The 26,054-nt window shown below is 54.5% G+C and overlaps 2 protein-coding genes across 7 annotated transcripts in view; one reads left to right on the top strand and one right to left on the bottom strand.

Moving 5' to 3' along the window:
• The window catches only part of AK8 (adenylate kinase 8), a 116,147-nt gene extending 100,976 nt beyond the window's left edge, over window positions 1-15,171 (bottom strand). For both annotated transcript variants that reach the window (XM_073222288.1, XM_073222298.1), the window contains exons 1-4: window positions 14,880-15,171; window positions 12,384-12,468; window positions 5,967-6,016; window positions 3,681-3,794 (exon numbers count right to left, since the gene is read on the bottom strand). In XM_073222288.1, coding sequence (XP_073078389.1) covers window positions 3,681-3,794; window positions 5,967-6,016; window positions 12,384-12,468; window positions 14,880-15,038 — 408 coding nt within the window. In that variant the 5' untranslated portion in view covers window positions 15,039-15,171. The remainder of the gene's footprint in view (window positions 1-3,680; window positions 3,795-5,966; window positions 6,017-12,383; window positions 12,469-14,879) is intronic.
• A 395-nt stretch (window positions 15,172-15,566) lies between these two features.
• SPACA9 (sperm acrosome associated 9) lies at window positions 15,567-25,098 on the top strand. 5 transcript variants are annotated; one of them, XM_073222308.1, is made up of 5 exons: window positions 15,567-15,704; window positions 16,595-16,694; window positions 20,418-20,598; window positions 23,112-23,314; window positions 24,064-25,020. In XM_073222308.1, exons 3-5 carry the CDS (start codon window positions 20,455-20,457, stop codon window positions 24,395-24,397), a joined length of 681 nt encoding a protein of 226 aa, XP_073078409.1. In that variant the 5' UTR covers window positions 15,567-15,704; window positions 16,595-16,694; window positions 20,418-20,454; the 3' UTR covers window positions 24,398-25,020. The 5 variants fall into 5 exon arrangements, with proteins under 5 accessions (XP_073078409.1, XP_073078410.1, XP_073078412.1 ...); XM_073222309.1 differs by having other exon boundaries at window positions 15,569-15,704; window positions 16,518-16,694; XM_017643633.3 differs by lacking the exon at window positions 16,595-16,694 and adding an exon at window positions 25,027-25,098 and having other exon boundaries at window positions 15,579-15,704; window positions 24,064-24,211.
• Window positions 25,099-26,054: the final 956 nt, after the last annotated feature.

Genomic DNA, 26,054 nt, shown 5'->3' with positions numbered 1-26,054 from the left:
GTGGGCTGGGCACACCCAGGGGCACCCAGCTGAGGAGGCAAGCAATCTGCCTGAGGCACCTTTTGCCAAGCCCAGGACCCTGGACTGGTGCCACACAGGCTGGGGGACGGGCACCTTTCCCCAGCTTCCCGAAGTTCCTTAGGCCTTGCGGTGGCCCTGCCAACATTTCCATAATTCTGGAGAAAAGTCTCCATGTTTCATTCCCAACCCAGCACTTGGGAGGGTTTGGAGCGGCCAGATCCTGCCTCGATACTCAGGAACGCCGTCGGGTCCGCCTGGAGCGCTGTCAGGGCGCCTACAGAGACGGCCAGCTGGGACATCACAGGCTCTCCCGAACAGGCTTTGGGAAACGCTGCTGACTGGGAAACAGTGCTTACATAGGCGTCACGCATCTAGCAGAACGTGGCCACACCTCACATTATGTCCTGGCAGCTAGGGTAAGGAGAAAATAGCACTCAACTACCTCTAACTATTGATGTTTGCCATGTTTTGAACCCAAATTATTTATCTGTGTCCACGAACTGGCTTAGGGTCAGCTCACGCGCAGAGCAGTTCAGACAGAGGGGACAGGGCACTGGCACGTGCACAGAGAAGTGGGCTTGTGGATAATCACCAGGGAGGCTCAGTTCCTGCATGTAGGGATTCTCCAGGGTTCCTGAGGCAGAGCCCTGACCTGCCTTTTCGTCGAGCTGTTTGAATGGGTTTCCTGACACCAGCAAGCTGGGCTCGGTCCTATGAAGGCGGTGGTGAGGGATGTCCTTGGGGAGCATGGCACTGGGGTAGCCGGCTCCCCGGGCAGGGGCGAGAGCTCCCCACAGAGGAGACAGTGGGCTCTGAGGCCTCTGAGCAAGGGGTTCAAGGGGGTTGTCCTGGCTTTCGGGGGAGGGCGGGCCAAGTGGGGAAGGAATGTTCCCAGGGGCTCAGATGTTCCCGATCTGGGCCCTGACCACCTGCTGAGCACCCCTGGACAAGGGCCTCCGAAGGTCTGAGCTCAGTTTCCTTGTTTATACATAAGAAGGAGACACTGTGCCTCCAAGAGCCGCCACGCAGGTCGCAGGAGATGCTGACGTGACAAGCCCGGACGCGCCAGGCCTCCAGCAAGGCCCCCGGGCCACAGCAGTCAGGGTCCCCGAGCACCCTAACACACCCTGCGTGCTCCTTCCATGGTGGGGAGCCAGAGAGGAAGCACCTCGGCCAGCAGGCCACAGTGCCTGGTCCGAGTCTCTCCCCTTGCAGTGAACAACCAGGGGCCAAAATTCTCTCCCAAAGCCCACTCAGATCTCTGACAAAGGATGCGGGAAGTTAAAATAAGCTCTGAGCAATAAGGCTCATCGCTGGGGGTGGGGACTCCTGGGACAGCCTCCTTCGTGCAGAGCGGAGACTTATCCTCGGCGTGAGGGCCCGTCTCCCCGACCCCTGCCGTGGGCTGGCTCCACTCACGGTCAAGCTCCTTCCTCTTGGCTACACAATGGCTGCTGCAGCTCTACCCAGCTGCCTGGGACTTGACCTCTTCAGGACTCACACACCTCACCAGTAGAAATGAGTAACGAGTCCATAGTTTTTGCTTTTTATTTTCTGCCCAGCATCCACACACCCCACCTCCAGTAATGTGTTCCCTCAAAGTTCCTTTGAGGAGCCACCCTCTTGCCCTTTGGCCTGTATAGTTTCTGTGAGGTAAAGCCCACCCTCAGGTCCAGAGAAGGGCTCTGACTCGGGCATGCCGATCAACATATCCCCACCAGCAGCAGCAGCACTCTGACTGCTTCAGAAGCTATCCACGACCCAATGCTGGCCAGCAGGAGTCAGGCCCAGGACATGGGTGCGATCATTCGAGGCAAGAACCTTTGCTTTCCAATGGATCCAAAGCTGAGAAGACTTACGAGCTGGAGCTGCAGCAGCCAATTTGCAGGCATGAGGAGGATGTAAGAGAATGAAGCCAGTACAAAAGTAGAGAGAAACCAAGTTTCTCAGGCCCAGAATGGCTTTTCCAGGGATGTGGAATTGGAAGAGAAGAGCAAACAGCGGGAGGATGGGGGAGGCGGGGCCTCTTATGGGAATCACACTTGTATTTGTCCACTTGAAAGTTACGGGGCCACTCTGGCTACTACAAAGTGGACAGCGAAAGTTAAGAGCAAGAGTAAACATGAGAGAGAGCATGAAGGAACAGTACACAGAGACAAGAGGGGGTCAGAGAGACCAGAAGGCAGCTGCCAGCCCCCAGCCCCTGGTTTCAGCATCTCCTGAGACACCTCTGTGTCCTCACGTCTGTCCGCTCCCCACCTTGCCCATTTCTTGCTTAAGCCAGTTCTTCTCAACCTGACCCTGGAAAGCTTGTCAAAGCACAGATCACTGACCCACCCCAGGGTTTCTGATTCAGCAGGTCTGGGGTGGGGCTGAGAATCTGCATTTCTAACAAGTTGGCAGATGATGCTGAGGCTGCTGTCTGGGGGGTCACATCTGGAGAACCACTGTTTTAAGCAAACTCAAACGCCAAGAGTCCTACCCAACATGGGAGACGCTGCCAAGGGAGGGTGTCTTTCTGCGGGTGCCAATATCCTCCCAGCTACCCCAGGAAGTTCTCCAGGCTGGCGGGGGAAGAGAGGTGGACAGGGAGCAGCCGTGCCCCACCCTTCTGCATGGCTTCCATCCTTTGGTGTCCTCCTGTGCTGCCTGCCCACCCCAAGCAAAGCCGGTTTCCACCCTGAGGCGGGTTCCCCAAGATTCATTCCATTCCCTGACAACAGTTATTCAGGAGGTGGTACAGTAATGCAGGGGACGCAAGGGGGTGCAAGCCACTCAAGAACACCAGTTGAAAGGTGACAGGTCCAGGTGGGGCACAGTGTCCCCCACAGTTTGCACAGTGGGGGACAGACTGGCGACTTTGAGCGCAGGTCCTCCCAGGTGCCCCTGCCGCTGCCTGCCTCTGTGCTGTCTTGACGCCAGCTTTGATGTGTCATGTCAGCAGCGGGGGCTTCCCAGGCGTCGCTTCTCAGAGCCCTGCCAAACTGTCTTTGCAGGATCAGGCTCCCTCCCGGAGCTCTGCCATGATCCTCTGCCTCGGCCCCGCAAAGCCTGGCTTTTGGGAAAGAGTCAGGGACACACTGATGGAGCCCAGTGAAGCCCCTACGGGTCAGAGGGAAGGCCCAGCCCGGGTGCAGCTGCACTCATCTCCCAGCAATGCAACACGTAGCCTGCTTCTTGGCCACCAAGAGCAGAACAGGCTGCGCTGGCTCCAATGTGGACCTTTCTGCCCCCTGGGGACTGCAGCCAAACCACACCGCCTGAAGGATTGCTGCTGTTCAGAGGTAGCCAAGCGCAGTGCTGGCTCGAACCCGGACTGCACTCCCAGGGCACCTCGCTTCTCTAAGCCTGGGCTTCCCCACTGGGACAACATGAACCAGCATGGTCCCATCACCTGGCCCCACTCTCAGGGCCCTAATGTCCCTGTGTCACCTTTGGGTGACTCTTGCTCAGGAGTCAAAGGCATTTTTCTCTGCAGTATGAACTTCCAGCTGAGCAGAGCTGGTATGGAACAGTGGACACTCCTGGTCTGCCCCACTCCCTGTCCCAGCATTTTCTCACTTAAAAAGAAACTGGAAACTAGCTGAGTAGGGCAGAGGTGAGGGGTTCTGTCACCCTGTGCACACACCCCTAACACACACCCCCAGGGCCAGTCCTACCTTAGTTTTCTGATAGTGCCACCTAGCACCTGCAGCCAAAGAGGAAACTTCATTTGCCATCAAGTTCTCCAGGCTGAGAAGATTGCTGTTGAGATGTTTGCAAAGCCACATTGCCTAAAGGAAAGGGCAACATTTTAGCAAAAGTTTTAATTAAGAAAACTCCATTAAAATGCCCAGGTCCTTCTGCATTCTACTAGGAAAGACTGGCCCTAGGGAAGTCTAATCATTTCTGGCCGGAAGGAGGCCACCAAGAAAGACAAACCCATAGAGTACCTCCCAGCCTAAGAACTCTGCTTGTATGCAAACCTACAAATGGGCTGTTTTTAGCTGCCCCTCGCATGCCTTTCCAAGCTCTGTGGACCATGAGTGTTTAACTCCAGAAAGGTTTATAACAGGAAATACAGGGACAGGACCTAAATATGGGTCACAAGCACACTTGATGTTCATTTTTTCTTAAAGCTTGGGAGATGACGTATTCTAGCCAAATGAATGTTCAGTTCATTGATGACTACTATATATGCTCTATAAGGGAAGAATAAATATTAAGGAATAATAATGCAATAAAATGTTCTTAATACCAAGATTATCCTGATGAGCATTTTCACACCGGACGATCCAGAAGGCCCTGAAGCTCCCCTGGGCAGGCTGAACTCTAATTCTCTGCGCTCCTTGCACTGGGAAATGTCAGCAATGATATCAGGAAACAACCCTTTAAGGCTATGTTTGGATTTTACTATCTATCGCCTTATCGTAAAATTACATTCTGGATGTCCCCATACAGTGTTCAGGGACAGGGGCAGCGAATTCACCAGAAGGCTTACAGGGGCGACACGCTAAGTGCTGGTGGGCCCTCACTTCACCAGGGAGGACAAGTCGAGACCTGAGAAAGGAAGACCTCTGCTCAGGACACTTCACGAGTCTGCCCAGCAACTTCCTGCCAGTGATCAGAGAGGACCTAGAACTGGGAAGGAAGTGCGGTGGTCCCAGGGTGCCAGACGTCTCAAAGACGAGGGCCCATTTGCCAAGGAGACCCTGACCCTGACCTGACTCTGCTGAGCCATGGCCCAGAGCACCCGTCTGTCTCAGTACACAGGCTACCACCCTAGTGCCTGGTGTCAGCATCACCTTGGCAGCAGTTTCAACGAGCTCCCCGGACCCCTCCCCAGGAGATTCTGAGTAGGCCGGTCTGCAAGGGAGCCCGGGAACCTGCATTTTCCAAAGCACCATGGTGATGCTCGGGACTGCCAGGTCCAGGAGCCCCTGGTTTCTAACAGTCACAGTGATTCAGGTGGGTGGATTGCAGAGAGAAGTGAAAGCTGACAGCCTGATCCTAAGGAGCAAAGTGGAAAATCTACAGAGACTGACAGATGGACAGCGGGGTAGATGAACAGACGGATAGGTAAAGAGATAAGAATAGCAGCTATACTAACTCCAAAGCACAGCAAATACAGGTTACTTTGTGCAAGGATCCTCCGTCTTATCTCCTTTTCGGAACACAGCAAAGCACCAGCTAATCAGGGCAAACAGCCCGCGGCACGATCCAGGCCAGGCCGAGTGCTCCAGCACAGGCATCCAGGGCTAACCCATGTTCGCTAACTGGCTTTTAAAAGACAGAAACTTGCATCTCAGATTATTAAAATGTGAACAAGTTCTTGGCACTTATAAAAAGGAGTTTAAAGATTAAAAGCATAGATAGGAGGGGCTGCCCCTAAGGGAGGAGAGACAAAAAAGGGGGAGGCAGGATGAGGTAGCCACTGTACTTTAAAGTTGTGTTGGCTTTAAAATGGAGAATCATCAAAGCAAATGGGGCAAAATGGAAAATTCTGTAAAATCTGGCAGTTGAGTACATGAGTATCTATGGTTTTCTACAGATTTTTACACTTTTCTGATTGGCCAGACTATTTCATAACAAAGATTTTAAGAGCGAATCTGAAGATTTCGTGTCAAAAGTGTTTGAATGCGTATATTTGAGCCAGCACTTCTGCTTCTAGAAATTCATCCTAAGGGTATAACTGAGGGTGTGCAAAGAGTGTCCGTGTGGCCACGAGAACTCTGGCAGGCATATCCAAATGTTAAAATAATGCTCCTTTCTCCATGGTTGGGGAGTTGGATTTTTGGTTTTTGTCTCGTCTACCACTGCTTCTTGTAATCAGAAAATGAGAAGCAGGAGAAGGAGATGAAGAAAAGCTCAGTAAAGTTGCACATTTGCTGAGGTGCAGTCTCATTCCAGCTCTGCAGGATCGGTGAGATATCACAGTATCACAGCACCTAATATGATACACTTACTATAGTTGTTTTCCCCGAGGCCGGTGGACCAAATATTATAATCCTTGGCACTGTGGAATAAAAAGATTTGAATGTCATGGCTCGATATGACAAAGCAACCTCCCCTACCTGCGGTGCTTTGCGTGTATTTATTTCTTTCCTCCCCAGATTTCATTTTCTGCAAGTGGCACGGTCGTTTGTAACCCAGCAGCTCAGAGATGTTCTCACCATACAATATATTCTCTGTGTTTAGAGAGGTAAGTGATCACTGAGATGGTTTATTTTTCTGTCTCCAAGGGGACATGGACACGGTAACTTGTTTGCCAAACTAATAAATATCAAGAACAATTGGGATTTCAAACACCATAAAGCATTTTAAACAGGGACTTTGTCTCGGGGACACACTCTCAAATAAAGCTGTGTTTTATGTAAATCGAGGGAAATAATGGGAAAAAGCCTGGGGTATATGGGCCAGATTTATAAAACCGCAGATAGGTAAGTCTTTGTTTTCAAATATGAGCATTTCTATGCAAATGGAAACAACTGGCTGCAGTGTGAGACTCCGGGCCCTGGAAGGTTCATGGTCCCAGAATTCCTAAAGCAGCCACCTGCCAGACTAGCATCTTAAGAGCACTGGGAAGTTGTGTTCTTGGGTCAAAACAAGGAACCAGGATGTGGTGTCTACACAGATGAGTCCTTGCTGATCCCGCCCTGAGTGCCACTGGGATATGTCACCACCTCCTCCTAGCTGGGGAGCGAGGGCCAGAGAACAGGGGTCAGAGAAACGAGACCTTTGCCCCGTTAGCCTGGCCCACGGAGACTGATGAAAACAAGAGCCCTCCCACCCGTCTGAGGCTCCGACGTCTATGGGCAGGCCCATCCCTGCCAGGCCGCCGAGCGGAACCTCACCCACACAGGGCAGGACGGGCATGTGTGAGCTTCTAGTCTGGACATGGGCACTGAGAAGGCACAAGAGTATCCATTTGGCCCACGATTTACCGATCAGCACATCTACACCCAGCCACGCTGCTTGGGTTTAAACAGACCTTTGCCCAAATTCCTAGCATCTTCTCATTTTCAGGGAAATGTGAAGGGAAAGCTCAGGTAATTCATGGATCCGCTCCACAAACACGGCGCCCCTCATCTGCACTCGGCATCCTGCCGGGTGCCTGAAGGAAGTCAGCGAGGTGACTGCGGCTCCAGAACCGGAAGGGGGCGACCAGGCCTGGCCCCGGGGCTGACAGGGAGCGGCTCTCTCCTCAGGGACCAGGGAGCTGGGCGCGCATCACGGCTTCCCACGGCTCCATTTTTATGTGTCCCCAGAAAGCTGCTTTAGAACACTGCCGTCTTCTAAAGGTCTGAACATTGGTAATCAGGTCCATCGGCCCCACTGATGTGTGACATGTAGGCAACTTGCTTCTGGGAAGCCCGAAGGCTTCCCTGGTAGTGGTGGCATGAATCAGAGCCGCGGGGGCAGGAAGGTCCGGACAAGGTGGCGAGCTCTGCTCCCCCTCTTCTCTGCACAGCAGGCTGGGCCAAGGAGCCTCCTGCCCTTTACAGTATGGTGGGCCCAGCTTCCAGAGTTCTGGCCCAAGGGCTCTGGGGCCCTCTAAGTCCTTTTGGACCCAGAGGGCATGACCTCAGGAGGAGGCTAGGATGTGTCCTGGCCATCCTAACAGCTGGCCCTCCAGAGCCTCACCTAGCGGGGACCCCAGGGTCCTGGGAGCACTGAGCAATCCCCCCTTGACCCTGGACTTCCTCCTTCCCCCTTTGCCACTTACCACCTCGGTGCTGGCCTCCACCCCAGCCCACCCAGCACCCACCCCAGCCCCACTGGCTTCCTTCTCTGAGTTTCTTGCCCCTGCTCGTGACCCAGCGGCTCCCTGCTGCTCACCTGCCGCCTTGGTGAGTTCTGTCCCACCACTCAGTGGCCAGGGCAATGCTGTCCCCACCAAATGGCAGGCTCCCAAGGGCAGGGACCTTTATGGGGGCCAGAACTGCAAGTAGCTATGCCCACCACAGGACCCACAGAGGCCTCCTGCTGGCTGTCCCCCTCTCTTTCTGTGGTCACTGAGTGCTTGTCACCTTTGTCACCACCATTACCTCCTCCTTACAAAGGGGCCCTGGGCCAGTCAGCATCTCGGGGGCAGGCTGCAGGAACCAGCTGCAGCTGGGCTGAGCAGAGAAGGGGTTTCACAGCATCCTGCACAGGCGCAAGCCCGGCTCAGGCCCACTCAGCCAGGAGCAGTGCCGCAAGTAAGGCCACAGCTGTGTGGGGAGCACAGTACTGCTGTACCAGGCTCGAGACACGCAGCCTGTGCCCATGATGCCACTAACAGATGGGGGCCCCAGGTGGCCACCCAGGAGCCAGGCCCTGCAAGGGCCACCAGGGAGAACACCTACCAGACCGCGACCCGGAGTCTGGGCTCACCTGATCGGTGAAGCCCAGGACAGGCCCAGCATTTCCAGCCGCGGCACACGTCGGGACAGACAGGGATCCACCGCCCATTCTCAGCTCTGGTCGCGTCACCGGGGGCAAAGCCTTCCAGGGCCTCCATGTGACCGAGAGAAGCCACCGCGGGGGGAAAAACACTGCCGACAGGGTGAGTCTGGGAAGGGGCAGTCCCGGGCACTCTCAGTCGGGAGAGGTGATGGGGGGCTGCAGCTGGGGCGCCGGGGAAGGCTTGCGGGAAGGGGGCAACATGACAGCAGCGGGGAGGGCGGTCCAGGGAGGGCGCCTCGTGCCGTGAAGCAGAGACCTCACTCACAGGGGCCCAGAGATCGCCTGCCAGCCAAAGCCGCACTAGGGGAGTGGGGGGCCAGAGGCCAGACCACGGGCCACTGCCCTGCCGCCTCTCCACGGGCTCCAACCACAGACCACCACTGAAGCTCCTCAGAACCTGGGCCAGACCCGGCAGGGCTGGGGCCGGCAGAGCCATGGAGAACGGAGACACACCCCAAGCAGAGCACCTGGGGAACGAGTCGGCACCCAAGTCACCCACTCATCGTGATAAAGTTACGGGGCTCAAAGACGGCTGGGCAAACCCTTCCAGGCTCCCCTACGTGGCACCCAAGTTGTACACATCTGTGAAAATGCTTTAAAAGGGGAACATCCATGGCCTTTCTCCCCACCTAATTTCTCACACGCATTTATGTGATTAATTTCAGTTTCTTAAAATCTAACACCTTGAAACTCCAGCCCTGCTCATGAGTAATTATTTATAAACAGTGTCATAAAAGGCTGCTTGACTGCTAAGAGTAATCAACTTCTTCAAACCACTTCAAAGGAAATCAAAAACCCTTTCCGTCCAGAGATCCTTTTGAGGTTTAACTAGGAGCATGATTGAAAATTCACAGGAAAGCCCTCAGGTATTGGGGCTCTAATACACAGCTTTCTTGGACAAACGTTTGATGAAAAACGAAACATACCATCATATACAGCATCACCGACTTTAATATCGCCCAGGGCTACCGTAAACGCTCACTTTGTACTAAATCTGCCTTTCTTGTGGCAAACGGGCCGCCAGCCCATGTGCTGGTGGCCCCTCTCGGTCCCGCCTGTGCACGCTCACTAGGACGAGTCCAGAGACTCCTCTCCCTCTATACCAGCCACCGGCAGTGTCACCGTGTGTCGCAGTGAGCCCCTGCCCACCCACCACCCTTGCCCAGTAAGCTGAAGTGCTGAGCGCCCGACCTCCAGTTAACACAGGCCACTGCAAGGCCGACACTCGGAGGCGTGACAATCTGACCCACCAGCCCAGGGCAGCATGAATGCTCACTAGACATCGGGGGGACCTCTCCACACCTCCCGTCCTCTTCCAGAACATATAAGGTTGGGGCAACCTGTTTCCAGCTTCTCACTCCTAGAAGAGTCACAGAAGCATAGTCTCCTCCCCTGCCACCCCCTTTTTTCCCTCATTTTTGCTTTACTTGTCAGTGAAGCCCTGGGCACAGACAGGCAAACTCCCAGCTGTCCCTCCCTGCTTCCCATGGGAGCAGTTGGGGCTTGAGCCAAAGGGCATAGGTGTTCCAACATCCATAGGAGATTCAAGGCCTGGAAGTGGGGGCGGAGGGCTGTGGAAACAAATCAACCCCTCAAAACAGTGGTTAATGAAGAGCCAGTGACTCTACTTCCGAGAAAGCATCTGGACCAAAAACCCTGACTCCAGCTGTTCAGGACAGACAGGAGGCCAGCCCCCGGTCAGGGCTAAACAGAGCGGGTCTGGACCCTTCACCCCTGACGAAGAACAGCAGAGCAGGTGTCGTGCAGAAAATGGAATCAAGGCTCCGTGGAGGGGGGCCTTGGGGAGCAAGCCCCATGAAGGAAGGAAAGGGGTGCAGAGGAGGACAGAAGGATGTGGGAAAGAGCAAGGACGAGATGAGCAAAGGTGGCCACGAGGCCAGTGCCCGACGTCAGCTGGGCTGTGTTTAAAACGGAAAGATGACGTCTGAACTTAAAGAGTCTGGTGAAGTGGAGAGCTTGACACTGAAAATTAAGTCTGCACACAGAGAGGCAAGATTAAATACAAAGCGAAGATGGGATCTGCTTCAAATGTCAGGGTCTTGGATTCCCGCTGGGGAAGCAGGCTAAGCGTTGAGGCTCATGACTTAAGGACACACAACGTGGCACACCCACCCCTAAGGAAAGTCTCTCACCAGAAGTATGAAGTGCATCTCAACCCAGCTTCTCAGAGTTCAAATGGTCATTATTTTGTCAAGTATAATTTTTAGTTTAGAAACCTCTCATGAAGCTTTTCACTAGTGGAAACTCCACCTCGCACTGCCGGAAGCCCTGCGGGGCCATGGAGGCCTCGTCAAGCCCACAGCCCAGCCTGAAGCATCCTTCCCACGGCTGCCACCGACCAGGCCAGAGCTGCAGTGCCTCGGCTCAGCAAACCAAACACACCCATTCTACAAATGAGGAAACCGAGGCCCAGAGAGAGCAATGATCTCTCAGTGTCTCTTTACATATTCACAGGAGGATTCTGAAGATCAATCATGGGGCCACTGGGGGTGGGGGGCTTCATTGAGCTGCACTTTCACTGTACCCTGTGCTTTGCTCTTGTTTTACTTTAACTCTTGAGTTTACTTTAACCTTTACTGTGCTTTGATTTGTTTATTTGGTGGTAGCTATACAAGAGAGCTGAAAACGGAGAGAAATGCTCCTAGCAGCCCTCAAATAGCAGAGCTCAGCAACACCGAACCCCTGTCCAGCCTCAGGCTCAGGGAAGTGGGAATGCAGAGATGTCTTCCTCTGGCAAACGGGGGGCCCGGGGAGGCCTGGGTGGTGAGCTGCAGCAGGACTGCCAGGAAGGAAGGTGGCTTGACCACCCTCCCCACCCCATGGAGCAGGTGAACCACCCTCTTGCACCATATGATAAAGAGCCAGCCAGAGAATGGGGGCCTCTTAGAGGAGGCTCTGCAGGGCAAAGCGAGTCACACCAGGAATGCAAGAAGGCAGGGTAGACAGCGTGAGAAGGGGGTGCCCCTGAGCCCCATGGCCATGGCTCCATCTCACCCAGGGCATACCGATTCTCAATTCTGCCTAGATGCAGGCTCAGAAAAGGGCCCTGCTGGGGCTCTGTCTGCCCCACCTTACTTAGTTGGTGAAATGGCACTGGGACCCAAGAAGCCCCTCCCTACCTCTGATGTCTGCAGCCAAGCCTGAGACTACATCAGGGCTGCGGGCAGGGAGCGCTGCAAAGACCAGATGGGCAGGGAGCACCTGCAGGCTTGCAGTCTCCTCTCTCTTACCCTTTATTTTTTGTTAACTACTTAGCATTCCTTCCACATTGTAGGACTCTGAACCCCACAATGGGGCAGTTGGGCCTCCATCCCTATCGCTGCACCAAGCGCTGACTTCACTGGTGCGCTGGCAGCTCCTGCAAAGCAGCTAGTGCGTCAAAGAAAGAAACATCAAAGCTCCAAGACACCAGTTTCCCTGGCTCACGCAGGACAGAATGACACTCCACTTGGCAAACTGACAGCAGAATGGAACCTCTTCTCCCAGTCCCAGGCTCTGTGCTCTGGCCCTGCGTCTGGCGGACCTGGGCTGGGGCTGAGGATTGAGGAGCTCTGGACCTCATTAAAGGGCACTCATCATGAGACCAAGGAAAACCCAAGTGCTGCCTGCCTAGGTAGACCAGAAACCCAATTCATACCCGACCAGGGGAGTAAGCACAGAGCTTAATCCCAAGAGGCGACATCAGCTGCGGCACTCTAAAGCGTTAATGACTGATTCTGAGTTTTTCATTTTAATAACTTGCCAAGACAGTTTTTTCACTGGTGCTCCAAAAGAAATTAAGGTGACACCAAGTTGTCAAAACCTCTCCCCACCCTGTCTGACCTCCCCTCAAACACAGGGAAGACAGAGTAGTCCACAGCTGTTCCACGGAGGAGGGGAGCACACGGAGTGTGAGGGACCTCCCAGGGGCTCACCGTCATCGTTGTCTAGTTGCAAGTGATTGATCATGAACTGGATGGGGTCGGAGGGCTGGTGGATCAGGAGTTGCTCCAGCATGTTCTGTGAACACAGGGCAGACACCGAGGTGGTTAACACCTGCATGGGCACAGAGGGTCCAGGGCTCAGGGGGCCTAGCACCCTGGTTGCTATGGATATTGGTTATGGGGCCTGATCTCTCCACTGCACCCCACCAAACATGCCTTCAGCTCGGGACTCTGCCCCCACCCCAGCTGGCATGTGCTTGGGTCCCCGTGAGCAGAAGCATGAGGGAGGGACCATGTGGGTATGGCTGCTGCAGCACCATGGGAGGGATGGTGCCCTTGACTCAGCAGGCAGTCCCGGGCCCTCTCCCCATAGTCCCTTTGTGCTTCCCAGACCAGCCTCCTCCCAGACCTTCTCATGCACCATGCTTATTCACCCCTCGGAGCCTTAGCAAACGCTGTTCCCTTGGGTTGGAACACTGTTTCTTCAAGCCCTCAGGTCCCAGCGGAAACATGGCTTCAGGATCACACTCCCTAGGTCAGTCCCGTCATGTGCTCCTGCAGCCCCCATGCACCCTCATTAATGCACTAGGTACTCAAAGCAGGTGCCTGCTGGGGAACCTGTGTGCCTCCAGGGGGACAGCATATTTGCCAGCCAAATATCTAAATAGTCCAGCCACTTAATTCCAAAGGGAAAGCAGCTTCCATGTTTCCAGAACAAAAGATACAGAAATGAACCCAGTAGCTGAGAGGAGCTGGGCTGGTGCCATAATCAGCATCCTTCAGGGACAAGCAGGGAGGGCCTTCGCCCCCTGGGGGCAGAGGGCATGTGGCTGGGAGGGAGACCACTGAATGGTGCTGACCCTGCTCCGCACCTCCCCGTGGAGTCCCTCCCCTTCTCGGGGTCTCAGCCTCCCAACCTGTCAATGGCACACACGGCCAAGCTCCCTAATCATTTACCACCAGTGAGATGGTGTGAGGTGCCTGTAGACAGGTCATAGATGAGTATTTTCAATTTTACTTTTAGATAGTTGCATATCTAATGTGTATGAGAAAAATTAGTCCATCAAACCTGATTTCAAGGATATTCTTAGGATGAGGTAAAATAAGTTGATTTTTTTAAAGTGGGTTGATTTAAAGAAATACTTAAGCTAAAATGGAAATGTGGTGGTGGTTCTATGAATCTATACCTGTGATAAAATTTCATAGAACCACACACCCACCAAAAAAATCATGAGCACAGGTAAAAATGGATGAAATTCATAGGTCTTATCATCCAGTTCACAGTATTGCACTGATGTCAACTTCCTGGTTTTGAGAATGTGTCGATATTGGGGGGAAGCTGGGGGCAGGGTACATCAGCGCTCCATACTATTTTTGAAACTTGCCCAATTTTTTAAAAATAAAAAGTGTAAGAAATGAAAAGGCAAAACCCACGGAGAGAGCACACAAATGACTAAGGACTAGAAATACTGATTAAAGACTTTTTTCAGGCTGCTCTTTCTAGCAATCATTACGAGATACACCAGATTCTCTAAGAACAGACCACAGTGCTCCCAGGAGCTGCCCATCCTGTCCGCCACCCAGTGACTTAAACTCAGTTAGCCATTTTCTTTACTTAGATTGGCCAACTCCGTTTTAGAAATCTGTCTCTCGCCCTCCATCAGTTACCACTTTCCAAAGGCAGCATGTATTTGCTGGCAAGATGGAGACTCGGGGTACTCAGTATGAGCTCTGCTCTCATGCGTGCAGGTCAGAGGCACAGGTGACCACGGGCGTCACCACGACGAGGCCTCTGAGAAGGGTATACCGGGAAGAGCAAATGCTCTGGAAGCTGCACTCCAGCCTCTCTTTGGCCCTCAGAACCTGAGTGACTGCTAGTGCTTCCAGTCCAGCTCCTGAAATCTCTACCTCCAAGAAGTGCAGAAGGGAAACCTGGAACACAAGCAGGGGCAGGGCTTTGCCGAAGGTCACACAGGGAGTGGGGACAGGAACCCAGGATGAGAGCTTGGGAGCAGCCCGAAGACTCCTGGCCCCGAGCAGGAAGGGCCAGGCGGGAAGTGCTGCTATCCAAACCGGGCTGCTGTCCCAGGAGGCGGCCATCTCAGTGGATGGTGATGCCACCTTGAACTCGGACACTCCCCAGCTCAGAAGCCAATACGCGGACAGGGGGTGAGCCCTTGAAGCCGCATTTCACAGATGGGGGAGCTGAGAAAGGAAGGGACGTGTGCGGCTGTCGAGCCAGCTGGCGCGGAGCAAGGGCCGAGTCCTGGCCAGGATGACCTGCCCCCTTTCCTCCCTCCTGGGTCCGCGGGACAGGGACAGGGGAAGTCTTCAGTCCGAGGGATCCTCGGGGTCATGACGGTACAACAGTCGGACACCACAAACGTGCCGCCCAGCTGCGGGGTGGCCGCCACGCAGCCTGGTACCACGACAGAGCTTCCCCAGCCACCGCCCGGTGTCGCGACAGGGCGAGGCCGCCCGGGTCACCTGCATCATCTTGAAGATGTGGTTCTCCTCCCCGTACTGGGGCATTTCCGGGGGAATATGCTGCGGGGCAGTGGACACGTCCATGTAGCCCAGCATCGCGACCGCTCCCCGGTGACCGCCGTTGTTAGGGGAATGGAGGTGGGGTCGCGCATACGTCATCAGAGCTCGCCCCTCCCTGGTGACCGCCGTCGCTAAGGGCGCCGCGTAACGTCATCAGCGCGCGTCGAGCCCGATCCCAGCTAGCACGCTCGGCCGGCCGCCTGGGGCCAGTGCTTCCCCGCTAGGCCTGTCTCTGCGGCCTGCGCGTCTCAGTGGGGCGCTTCGGGGCGCTTCCAGCTGTGGCCTTCTAGGACCACAGGTGTCCCTGGTAGGGGCCTCCCTGTTCTGAGACCTGACAACACCCAAAGGGCACATCGGCCCCGGGGCGAGAGGGGCGGGAGGCGGCTCCTGCCCCTGCTCCGACAGTGCGCCCTGCCCGCGCGTTAGGAGCTCCGTGGGCCAGCCCCCGCTCTGCTCTCCGGGCCTGTTTCCCATCTTTAAAATGAACAGATGTCGAGGAGGAAATCTGAACAGGGAGCAGTGTCCATGGGGCGGGCCGGAAGACCGAGGGTCCCGCAGGAGCCCGGGGAGGCCCCGCCGCCGGCTCGGCGTGAGGCGGGGCTTCCACGTGACGCGGTTACTATGGCACCGCGGTAACAATCAGGCCCCACCCCTCCGCCCCGACTTCCTCACCGCCCCCAAGCCGCCCGCAGGGGCCCCGGACGCCCACGGAGGCACCCAGGCTCGGGGCGCTCTGTGAGTGACGGCGGCTCTAGCACAAGCAAGGTTAGAGCGGGTCAGGGGCGGCCCACCCAAGCCCCGGGGTCGAAAACTGGGGTGGGGGTGGAGAATGGAAGGAACTGCCTCTGCTACCTCGGGAGGCAGATGTGGGGACACGCTCGGGAAAGGAGCGCTGTGAGTAGTGTCAGTCCCCAGTGGGGTTGGCGGCCTGGCATCGGAAGCAGCATTGAGCTGGGAGTTCTTGCTCTTGTCTGTTGCCATTTTTTAGGAGCAGCGGTCTTTGAGCTCTCTGTACTCAATAAAACCGTAGTGTCTGTGGAGGCGGGTATTACGCTAGGAAGAGTATGGGAATTGGGTTTGAATGCTGCCTCCACCTCCTACTAGCTGTGTGAGCCGCCTGTGCTTTACTTCCCTCCTCTGTGAAGTGGGGATTATGGGAGGATTCCATGAACTAATATATCTGAAGCATTAGTAACTGGCATGTAGTAACAGATAAGACATAAGGGCTACTATTAGTAATATTCTCTCATTTAATCTTGTCACCAGCCCTGAGAAATAGGTATCTTCACTCCTATGTGTACAAAGGAGAAACTGGAGGATCAGAATGGTGACTTTGCAGAGGGACTTTGGGCAAGTCATTTCTCCTTTCTGGGCCTCCTTCCTCATCAGATCTTGGTCACAGAGAATTAGACTCATGAGTCCCTTGAAGAGCCTCTGATCCAAACTCCCTATTGTACAGATGGATAAACTGAGGCCCAGAATGGGAGAATTTCTTGACTGAGTTCCTTGTTAATCAAAGGCGGGGCCAGTGCCGGAACGATGTGCAGCCTGGCTCCTCGCTAAATCCTTTTCCACCAGCCACTAGCCCGGAGACATGCCCTCCGATAGTAAAAGGTGCAGTTCTGCCTCTCACCGTCACGTGCACACCTTGGTAGGCTTGTCAAACCCAACTGCAAAGACATCTGGGGAAGAAAAGGAAGCCGCCTTCCCCTGAACAAGAACACAACAACCAAGCCTGCAGTTTGCACTGGAGAGGTCAGTCTGCTCCCTAGACATCTCTGAAATGACTTGCCTTTCTCCTCATTTATTTTAAGCCCTAGGCATTTTTCATAACACGATTTAATCTTCCTTAGCAGCCTGGAAAAATACAAATCAATTAAAGCCTAAAACCTATTGGGTAACCATTTTTTCCTTCCTCCACCCCCAGATTGGGAAGTGCCTGCACCCTGTGCCTTTCATCCAGACTAATTTGGCTGCAGTGACTCTCGTTCAAGGGACGATCACTTTGGATAGCTTATTACAGCTCTTCTCACAACATTCCTGGCATGCATATCACAAGTCGTTAGGATCAAGAACTAAGTCAGTTTTGCTCTCAGGGACTCTTGGGGCCAGCAGCTGAGGTAGTGCACTATCCCTGGAGAACTCCGCAGCCCCAAGAAGCCCCAGAAAGGTAGCAGGGGACCAGACACACAGGACAGTCCCCTGAATGCCAGAACTCATGCTTTCGGATTGAGAGCCAGGAGCAGTTTCAATGGCAGTGGAAACAAGGCCCAGGAGTCCAGCTAGTGCATGACCCCAGGAGGGTTCAGGAAGTTCTTCAGGTCCTTGGTATCCACCCTCATCCCTGACCCCCAGCTACAATCTGATGCCTGGAATGTTTGTCTCGGAGGACCATCACAGAGGAAAGGCAGGAGATACCCAATTAAGAGCCCAGACTTTGTGAAGTCAGGCAGAGCTGAGTAGGAAATCCTGGCTTGCTCACTTCCTAGCTGTGTGACCTTGGCTTCGTCATTTGTCTTGTGGGGATAATCGCGGTACCATGTTCACAGGGCTGTGGTGAGAACTTGAAATACGGCATGTACAGGGCTTTCCTAGAGCCCCATTGAGTAACCTGCTATTCTTCGGAGGACTGGGCTGTTCAGATCTTGCTGAAGGCTGGAGCACAGCTCTAGTTGGTGCTGACCCCATCCCCTGCTCTCCCAAATGCACCTCTCGCAGACCAAGTGGCCCTTCATCTCCAGGTTCCCATCCCACTTCCCTGCTTCATTTTCTCTATAGCAGTGCCCTTGTCTAAAATACGGCTCATTCACCTATCCTTGTTGTCTGCCTCCCACTCTAAAAGACAGGTTCCCCCAGGGTAGGGAATCTTGGCTACTTTGTTCCATGCTGTGTATAGCCCAGCGTCCAGAATAATGTCTGGCACATGGTAGGTGCTGCAGAATGAATGAATGAACAAATGAATGAATGCATGTACCTCTTACGCCCTTTGGCCTTTATGGTTCTCAGCTTTGCCCGACTCTCAGGGTCCCTCGGCCTCACCCTGTCCGCTGACACCTCCTGTGCCACCTCCCCAAAGCCTCCCTTTTCAAACCACCCCTGGTCCAGGAGGTCAATTCCTCAGCAGCCTCTGCCTCTTCGGAGTGCCCACCATGCCCACTGCATGATTTAGTCGCCATGGCACTGCCTTCCAAGCTCTAGGACCCACACCGTACCCCTGCTAGACATGCAGTGCTCACCCCAAGGCTGGGAGGCTGACACTCTCATCTCTCCTGGCCCAGCATATTAGGGCACTAAGGCTCAGCCCAAGGCCGGCAAGAAGTGGCAGAAGCTGGATTTCAAGCCTGGACTGTGTGGCTGCAGAGCTTGGGTTCTTAAACCACTAACCACAGCTCTGAGCATTATGGGGGTGCCCGACTAAAAGCAACCCCCAGCCCCCGAAACCCACCTATATGCCAGGCTCTAACATTTCTATTCTAGGTCTCCAACTCCTGAGTCATTTGTAAGCCCTGGGCCCGAAAGAGGGTGAGGCAGTTGCCCTGGTGCACAATGTAAGGGGGGTGATAATCGAGAGGAATAATATTTTAATGCAATTAATTTAAAAAATCAAAATGCAAAATCAATTTAGAATAAAATAGCCAAAATTTAAATAAAAACATGCTCAGTATTACTTTTTCCTTTTGTGTCAGGCTCCAGTTTGAGAAGGTACAATGCTGTACCCTATCCTATTTAAAATTCTGACTTTTTGTTTTTGGTGTTAACTTTCACTTTTTAAAATAGTGTGTTAAAATTTTTACCTATTTTGATGGCTGGATTTTCTGGCATCCCTTAGATTTTGCGAGAAGGTGAGTGCCTCCCCTGCCCTAAGGCAGGTGTTCAGCCTACAGCGGGCTCTGCTGCATCCGCATAACCCCGGCTCCCATTCCCAAAGGGCCCACTGCAGGGGGTGCTGGGTGAGGAAGAGGCTGAGCTGGAAGGAAGCCCCCTGCCTGGCCCCCGGGCCAGGCCACACCCAGTGCAGCTGCAGCTGCTTTGCTGGCAAACAGGCACTAGGTCTCCCAGGGTGACCTCAGGGCGCAGCCGCTGAACTGCTCCATTATATTTACAGTAGACCCACTCGGTCTACGGGACCTGTTGGGGTCCCTCGTGGTGCAGCTCCTTTATCGCAATCTGGCTGTGTTTCAGCTCCCAGCCCAAGACTGGGGCTCCATCTCCCCAGCCCTCCCCACCTTCTCTGCCTTACCCCTCCCAGCATGGAGGCCATCTTCTGGTCTATCCTCCTTGCGTTTCTTTTCGCCCCGACCAGTGCCATCTCCTCTTGGGACGCCCTCCCTGGCTTCAGCCCTGCTCTGGACTCAGAATGCTGAGGCAGACACAGCAGAAAGAAAGGCCTTGGCACCAATCTGTTCTTCCTTCTCTCCACCGGGGACCTGCCCAGAAGCCTGGAATGTGTCGGTCCCACCTGTGCTTGCCATGTGTTCTGGCACCTTCTGCCTGCAGCATCTTGCCTGGAACCTAGCTCGGTGCAGCCTCCCCTGACACTCCTCAGGCAGGGCATGTCCAAGCCTGTTACTCAGTGTGCACTGGTGCCTCATGGTAGAGGGGCGGCTGGCTGTGGCACCTCTGAGGATGCTGGTGAGACATCAGGAAGCCTGAGACCTAGGGGTGTCTCTGGCACAAGTCTGCTGTGATACCCTGGGCCTCAATTTCCCCCAGAAATTAAGGGGAGTTGATCTGCTGAAGTCCCTTCCAGCTCTAACATTCCACAGATCTGTGACCTGGAGCATTTTGCATGTGCTCAGGAAAACTGTGATGCCATGGAGGGCAGAACCCGCAGCCTTTTCTGATCACAGAGGAGATTCTAAACGCGTTGTGGGCTGCCTAGATCACACCAGAGACAGTCTGTGAGGCATCAAAAGAGGCACTCCCACAGCACTGATGTTTCCAATCAGGATCATTCCTGCAATTAACACGGAAGGCAGGGAGGAGTTGCCAGCAGCCCACCCCTGCCCTGGGAATGGGCAAACCGGTGATCAGGCCTCCTGCCCAAGCCCAGAACTGGAAAACTGCATCTGCTCAGACTGGACAGTCCAGCGCTGACTCTTGCCCTGCTGAGCCTATGGGAAAGAACCCCTAAACTTTCCTACCAATTGCAGAGTGGCAGATGTTTTAGAACAATTTGGTCCAAACATATATATATATATAAAGAGAGAGAGAGAGAGAGAGAGAGAAGATAACCACAACCTGGAGAAACTGAGGACCAGAGGATTTCTTGTCCACAGCTGAAGGAAGTCACATTTCATGGCAAAGAACATATGCCTGGAGGGTCAATGGCTGGGGGTCAGGCTCTGCTCTGCCGTGGACAGCCAGGGGTCTTGATGTGCGCAGCCTGCCGACGGGAGGGGCCGCGGACATCCTCTCTGCAGAGCTGGTCCCAAGGCCTGGCGCGGGACCTCATGGCTGTCCTCTTCCTCCCCACAGCATCCTCTCCTCCCGTGCCTGCCCACGGAGGAAGACAATGAACGAGGTGAAGGAGGCCCTGCGGAACGTCGAGCAGAAGTACAAGCTCTTCCAGCAGCAGCAGTTCACGTTCATCTCTGCGCTGGAGCACTCCCGGGAGAATGCCCACAGCAAGATCCGGCCCATCTCCAGTATCGAACAGGTGGTGCCCGCTCAGGGCCGGTGGGCGGGGGCCGGGGTCCTGGGCATGCACCAGACGCAGACATTCTGCTGGGGAACTAGGCCCAGTCCCCTTGCTCCAAAGATGAAACTCTGAGGCCCAGGGAGGGCACACACGCTTGTGCAGGAAAGGGGCTTGGCTCCTAGCTGGTAGGATGAGCCATTCCCTCCCATGCCATGTGTGGGAAAAAACACAGGAAATGTGGGCTCTAGACAGCAAGCCAGGGTTTAAGTCCTGGCTCAGTCATATGCAGCTTCCAGGACCTTGGGCCAGTGAGTCACCCCTCTTGGCCTCAGTTTCCTCATCTGTCAACTGAGAAGAACAGCACACCTCATAGGGCTGTTTTCAGAGTTAAGGACCTGACCACAGCAGACACCCAGACAGGCCCAGGCTAAGTGCCAGGATTGACGTGAACAGGCACAGATGGTCCCAGCTATCAGTCCACTGGGGTTTGAAAAACCATAGCACGCCAAGCCCCCGGCTGGGCTCAGCTCCACGGCAGACGTTTCTGTTTGGCCCGTGTCTTCTCGTGGGTTAGCTGCTAGCCACGTTTGCTCTGCAGGACTGGGAGACCTCAAGACCAAATGGGCCTTCTGGGAAGCAAGGGCTCAAGGCTCGGCGCATCAGGAACATGCACCTAGGCAGACCTTCTCTGACCGCAAAGATGCTGCCTGTGAAGGGGTTGCCTTGACAAAGGCCAGCCACTCCCAGGGTGGGGTGGACGTGGGGACCAGGGATCAGAGCCGCTTAGGAGAAGCACAGAGGGCCACGGAGAACAGCAACCCTGTTGGCAGCATCCTTCAAAAACATTTTTTTTCTAATTTTTATAAAAATTCCTCACAATTTTTTAACTCAAAAAATTTGAAACCTACAGAAAATGAACAGCCATGTGACCTTCACCTAGATACACAAATTTGCAGTAGTTAGCCAGGTCTATACTCTCCCCCAAGACACTCACGCTTTACCCTGAACCATTTGAAAGTAAACTGTCTGAACCCTTTGAGCCTATCCCCCAAAGGCTCAAAGGCACTAGACAGGTTTTCAGTATCAGGAAAGATCACCTGATACCCACCCCCACCTTTGCTCAGAATCTACATCCGTGCTGTGTGGCCCCATCCTCTCCTGTGCACAAGGGAGCGGCCTTCTTGTCTTAGACCCAAGAAGGCTCTGGGTAAGCCATAGCCCCCATTTTGACTGTCCATCTAAGTGGAGCCTCTCAGCCCTCACCCTGCCCTCCCGGGACCACAGATACCAGCAGATGATCTGCACACGCGGCAGGCAGTCCAGCAACTGCGCCACAGTACAGGTTCCTCATCCACCAGGGGTCCCGGGCAGGCGTGTGCAGTGGGTGTCAAAAACCTCTTCCCGCTTACAAAGCTACTGTACTTGGGAAACAACTACTTCAGGGAGTTTGGGGAAGACACACCCAGCAACCAGAAGGCAACCGAGGCAGCGGGGAACTCTAAGGTGTGGCCTTAGAGTTCATGGGAGCTGGGGAAGGTGGCTGACGCCCTCTTCCATCGGATCGCGGGGCAGAGGAAAACCATTTGACCTTGAAATGGGTCAGTTAATCCTGCCTGGAACTGAGCGGGTTCCTCCCAGCACAAGGTCAGGCCTCCACCCTTGCCCAACCTTTGACTGGGTCACTGGGTGGCCCCGGGGTTCCTCTGGAGAGAAAGGGCCCTGACCCAGAAGGGAAGGCCCCCCAGTCCCCCCAAGAAAAGGAGTGGAGAGGAGGTGAGCTGCCGCACCATCCTTAGCCCCTCTCATGATTTGTGTAAGCAAGGTCCTCTGCACTCATGGCTGAAACACATGCCCGTGGGAGGGTCAGTTTGTTTGGGGCGCCAGAGTTCCCCATCCTCCCAGAGTTGATCTTTGACTATGGTGTGAGGCATTTTTGTCTACATTTGTTTCTCACATGGATAACCACTGACCCCAGCTGCCCTCATCCCGCTTTCTCTACCTTGGAAACACAGGACAACAAAACTGCAAAGGATTCTAGTTCCTTCTGTTTGCTCTTCAGTCAGGGTGGCCCAACCCAGCAGTTCTGAGCAGGTGCTCTAAGAGGGCCTACGGCAAGACACCAGCCCTCTGCTTCAGGAGTCAGCTTAGAGGCATGGGGACCAGGAGGGGTGAGGCTCAGAGCCATCAAGCTGGTGGTGAAATCCAGCCTCACCACTTTCAGTGGTGCCTGAGCAGCGCTGTTCACCTCTCTGAGCCTCCGGTGTTCATCTGTAAAACAAGTACTTAAAAAGGCATCCATTGTACAGGGTGTAGGTGAGGATGGAGTGAGATCGTGCCCAAGAGGGGCACGGGGCACAGTCCTCGGCCACTCACTAACGTTTGCTATGTATAGAGGTCTGTGCATCCAGATGCTTAGACATTGCTGGCATTTCTCTGTGACTCTGGGAGGCTAGTAGGAATGGGGTGAAGGGGTGAATGCTCCTGGGGGTTTGCCCGCAAACCAGCCAGGGTCTGGGTTGGGGCCTCCTCAGGTGCAGAGCTACATGGAACACCACTGCAACAACTCCACAGACCAGCGCATTCTGCTCATGTTCCTGGACATCTGCACGGAGCTGAGCAAGCTCTGCCAGCGCTTTGAAGCCCTGCACTCTGGCACCCCGGTCACCAACAACCTCCTTGAGAAATGTAAAGCCCTTGTTAGCCAAAGCAATGACTTAAGTAGTCTTAGAGCAAAGTAAGTCTTCCTCTGGTCCTGTTCTTAAGGTCCCAGCGTGTGCATGTGGGGAGGGGGCAGGGACAGGAGAGGAGGGTCCCTGGAGAAAGAGGGCAGGGAAGTCTGAACAGACTCATGCGGCTACTGTCTAAACCTCCCTAGGAGGGAATACTAGGCCCAGGGAGGTACTGGGATGACTCTGACCCAACAATCTGGCAGAGAGTGGCACCTTGCCTGCATTTTGAAACCAAGGGATTCTGAGGCCCCAGGTGCAGTCGGGATACAAGCCCTCTTACTGAAGAGCCAGGCAAAGGGAAGGGAGTCATACAGCAGTTGTTTCCCAAAGCCCATAAAGCAGCAGGACGTCTGGAGCCTGTTCCCATGGGTGCCAGCACCACCAGTGTGGCTCCTTAATCCTGGGCCCTGGGGAATCCACAGCATGAAGTACCAAATTCTTACTCTAGGTGTTAGGGTAAGAAGGGTCAGAGGACTCACCAGCATGCATGAGAATGATTAAAGCAGGTTTCCACAGCCCAGCCCAGGTCTGTACAAAGCACAGGCAGGTGAGTGATTCACAGCACCTGCCATTCATACTTGTTTTACCTGAGGCTCTGGCCCCCCAAGCCTGCTAAACCCCAGTGTGTAGGAGAGGAGCCTGGCATGGTCCATGCACAATTCTAAAGCCTCCCCAGGGGATTCTGATGTGCAGTCAGGGCTAAAAACCTCTGCCAAGGTCTGGACCCTGGTGGGTCCCTCTTGCCACCCCGCAGATATCCGCATGACGTGGTCAACCACCTCAGCTGTGATGAAGCCAGGAACCACTATGGAGGCGTGGTCAGCCTCATCCCCATCGTCCTAGACTTCATGAAAGAGTGGATCGCCCATTCAGAGAAGCTGTCCCGCAAAGTGCTACAGCACGTGAGTGAGCCCCAGCTGGGCCAGGAGGCCACCGGGGCCACCTCTCATCCTTCCCAGACCACAGGCACCCAGCTTTGCTTAAGAAAACACAAGTGTAGGCAACTTACAAAGGACAGTCTCAAACCTAGTGGGAAAGACAAAGGATGTTCTAAGCCTCCCTGGAGACCATCTGGTTGGAAACTCTAACTCAAAGCTGAGACCTGCTCAACTGCACAGGGCACTTTGTGACTTGGTTTCCACTGGTGATCCATTTTCATTGCCACCCATCGTCCCTGCCACTTAGTAACCCCAAAGGGAACTGCCTCATAGATCACGAGGCGCTCTCTCCCCCTCTCCCTCCCATCGTCCCTCCCCTGAGGGTCAGGCCCTGTGCCCGGAAGGCCGGGGAAGAGTTAGGGCCCTGACTGCCCCACCTGGGCCTCCGAGCACTGCCACCCACCAGCCTATGGGCAGCCCACACTGCGGGTCCGGCTCTCCTGGCCCAGCCATCAAGCTGGAGGAGACCACACAGCTCCTTGCCCCCCGTGGTGGCCACGGTAGGCAGGGCCACTCCCTCTGCCCAGGATGCCTAGGGTTGGCACCATGTGACCGGGTCTCTGGAGCAAAGCCCAAAGGGGGACAGACCCACCGTGGCTCTCCTTTACTTGGGCGAGGGAGGCTAGGGGAGAAGCTGGAAGGATTCTGCTTCTGGGCTCCTGTACAAGGACAGTTAGCTGGTGTTCACAGCGTAACGGAGATGCAGACTTTGTCAAATGCCCTGCTGGCTTTTCAGCTTGCTGGAAGAACTGTCTGACTTTTGGTTTTTCCCTTCACAGGGGGCGACTTAGCTTCTGTATTCTTGTTTCCTTGGGGGCGACTGTCAAGAATAAAAAGTGTCCTACTACCTCTCTGCCTGGCTTGGTTTCCTGGGATTTATCCCTTGAATTTATCCTAAGACATCACAGGACGCTGGGCAGTTAGCCTCCCAAGCAAGAGCACTAGTGAAGAGCAGCCTCAACAGGGGCGTTCAGCCCCCAAGAGGGTTGCTTTTGAGGTTCATGCCAAAAACCCACAGCAGGCCAGCACAGTGACTCCTTGAATAGAACCTTTTCAGACAAGAACATCTGAATTTTCCAGACAAAACTGAAAACTGCCATGTCCGAGTCTGTCTCAAAGGAACTGCTTCTGCCATTAAAATGGGCAGAACACACTGACTTCCAGGGGCAGCAGGGCAGAGGTGAGCAATTCAAAACCACACTGCAAATGGAGTTCTCCATCACTGTCCCAGGCAAGAGACGGTTAAGGCCAGGCTGAGTCTGACAATTAGGCCAGGGTGGGTCTAACAATCACTTGAAGATGGTCTCCCACCTCCTTCCAACCCCCCGACCTCACATGGAAGGTGGCGGAGGCAGGCTGCTCCTTTCCTTCACACACTCACAAAACACAGCCTGCAAGGCTCAGAGGCAGTGAGCTCTTGACAACTTCCTGTCACCTGGGCTCCACCACGTGGGCCGTTGACTCCGTGTGCCAGCCACCCGCTAGGACCAGGGCCCGTGTTGAGAGCAGGGCTGGACAGGGAGCACTCTGCAGGCCGCCTGGTTTCAAGAGCTTTCTAAGGATGACTCACACCATCCTGCCGTGCCACCATGCCACTCTTGGGGAAGGGCATGGATTTGAAGCAAGTTGTGGCTATTTGAACAAAAGGGTCCTACAGAGACTAAAGCCAAATTAAGTCAGCACCCTCTGCCAGCCAGCCAAGGTAACCAACAAGTCCAGACCCTGAGGCTTTCGCACCTTTGGACGAGTCCCTCCTTTGCCCATAAGCCCCCTCAGAGGCTGGCGCGAGTCACTTCCTGTCAACACA

This window comes from Manis javanica, chromosome 2, assembly GCF_040802235.1.
Source record: "Manis javanica isolate MJ-LG chromosome 2, MJ_LKY, whole genome shotgun sequence".
Lineage (NCBI taxonomy): Eukaryota > Metazoa > Chordata > Mammalia > Pholidota > Manidae > Manis > Manis javanica.
The sequence above is the reverse complement of the archived record's forward strand: the minus strand, read 5'-3'. Positions and strand labels throughout refer to the sequence as shown.

Coding starts and splice junctions, on each gene's coding strand:
- SPACA9 (XM_073222308.1), top strand. CDS start 20,455: ATGAACGAGGTGAAGGAGGCCCTGCGGAACGTCGAGCAGAAGTACAAG. Junction 20,599..23,111: donor CCATCTCCAGTATCGAACAG/GTGGTGCCCGCT, acceptor GGGCCTCCTCAG/GTGCAGAGCTACATGGAACA. Junction 23,315..24,063: donor TTAAGTAGTCTTAGAGCAAA/GTAAGTCTTCCT, acceptor GCCACCCCGCAG/ATATCCGCATGACGTGGTCA.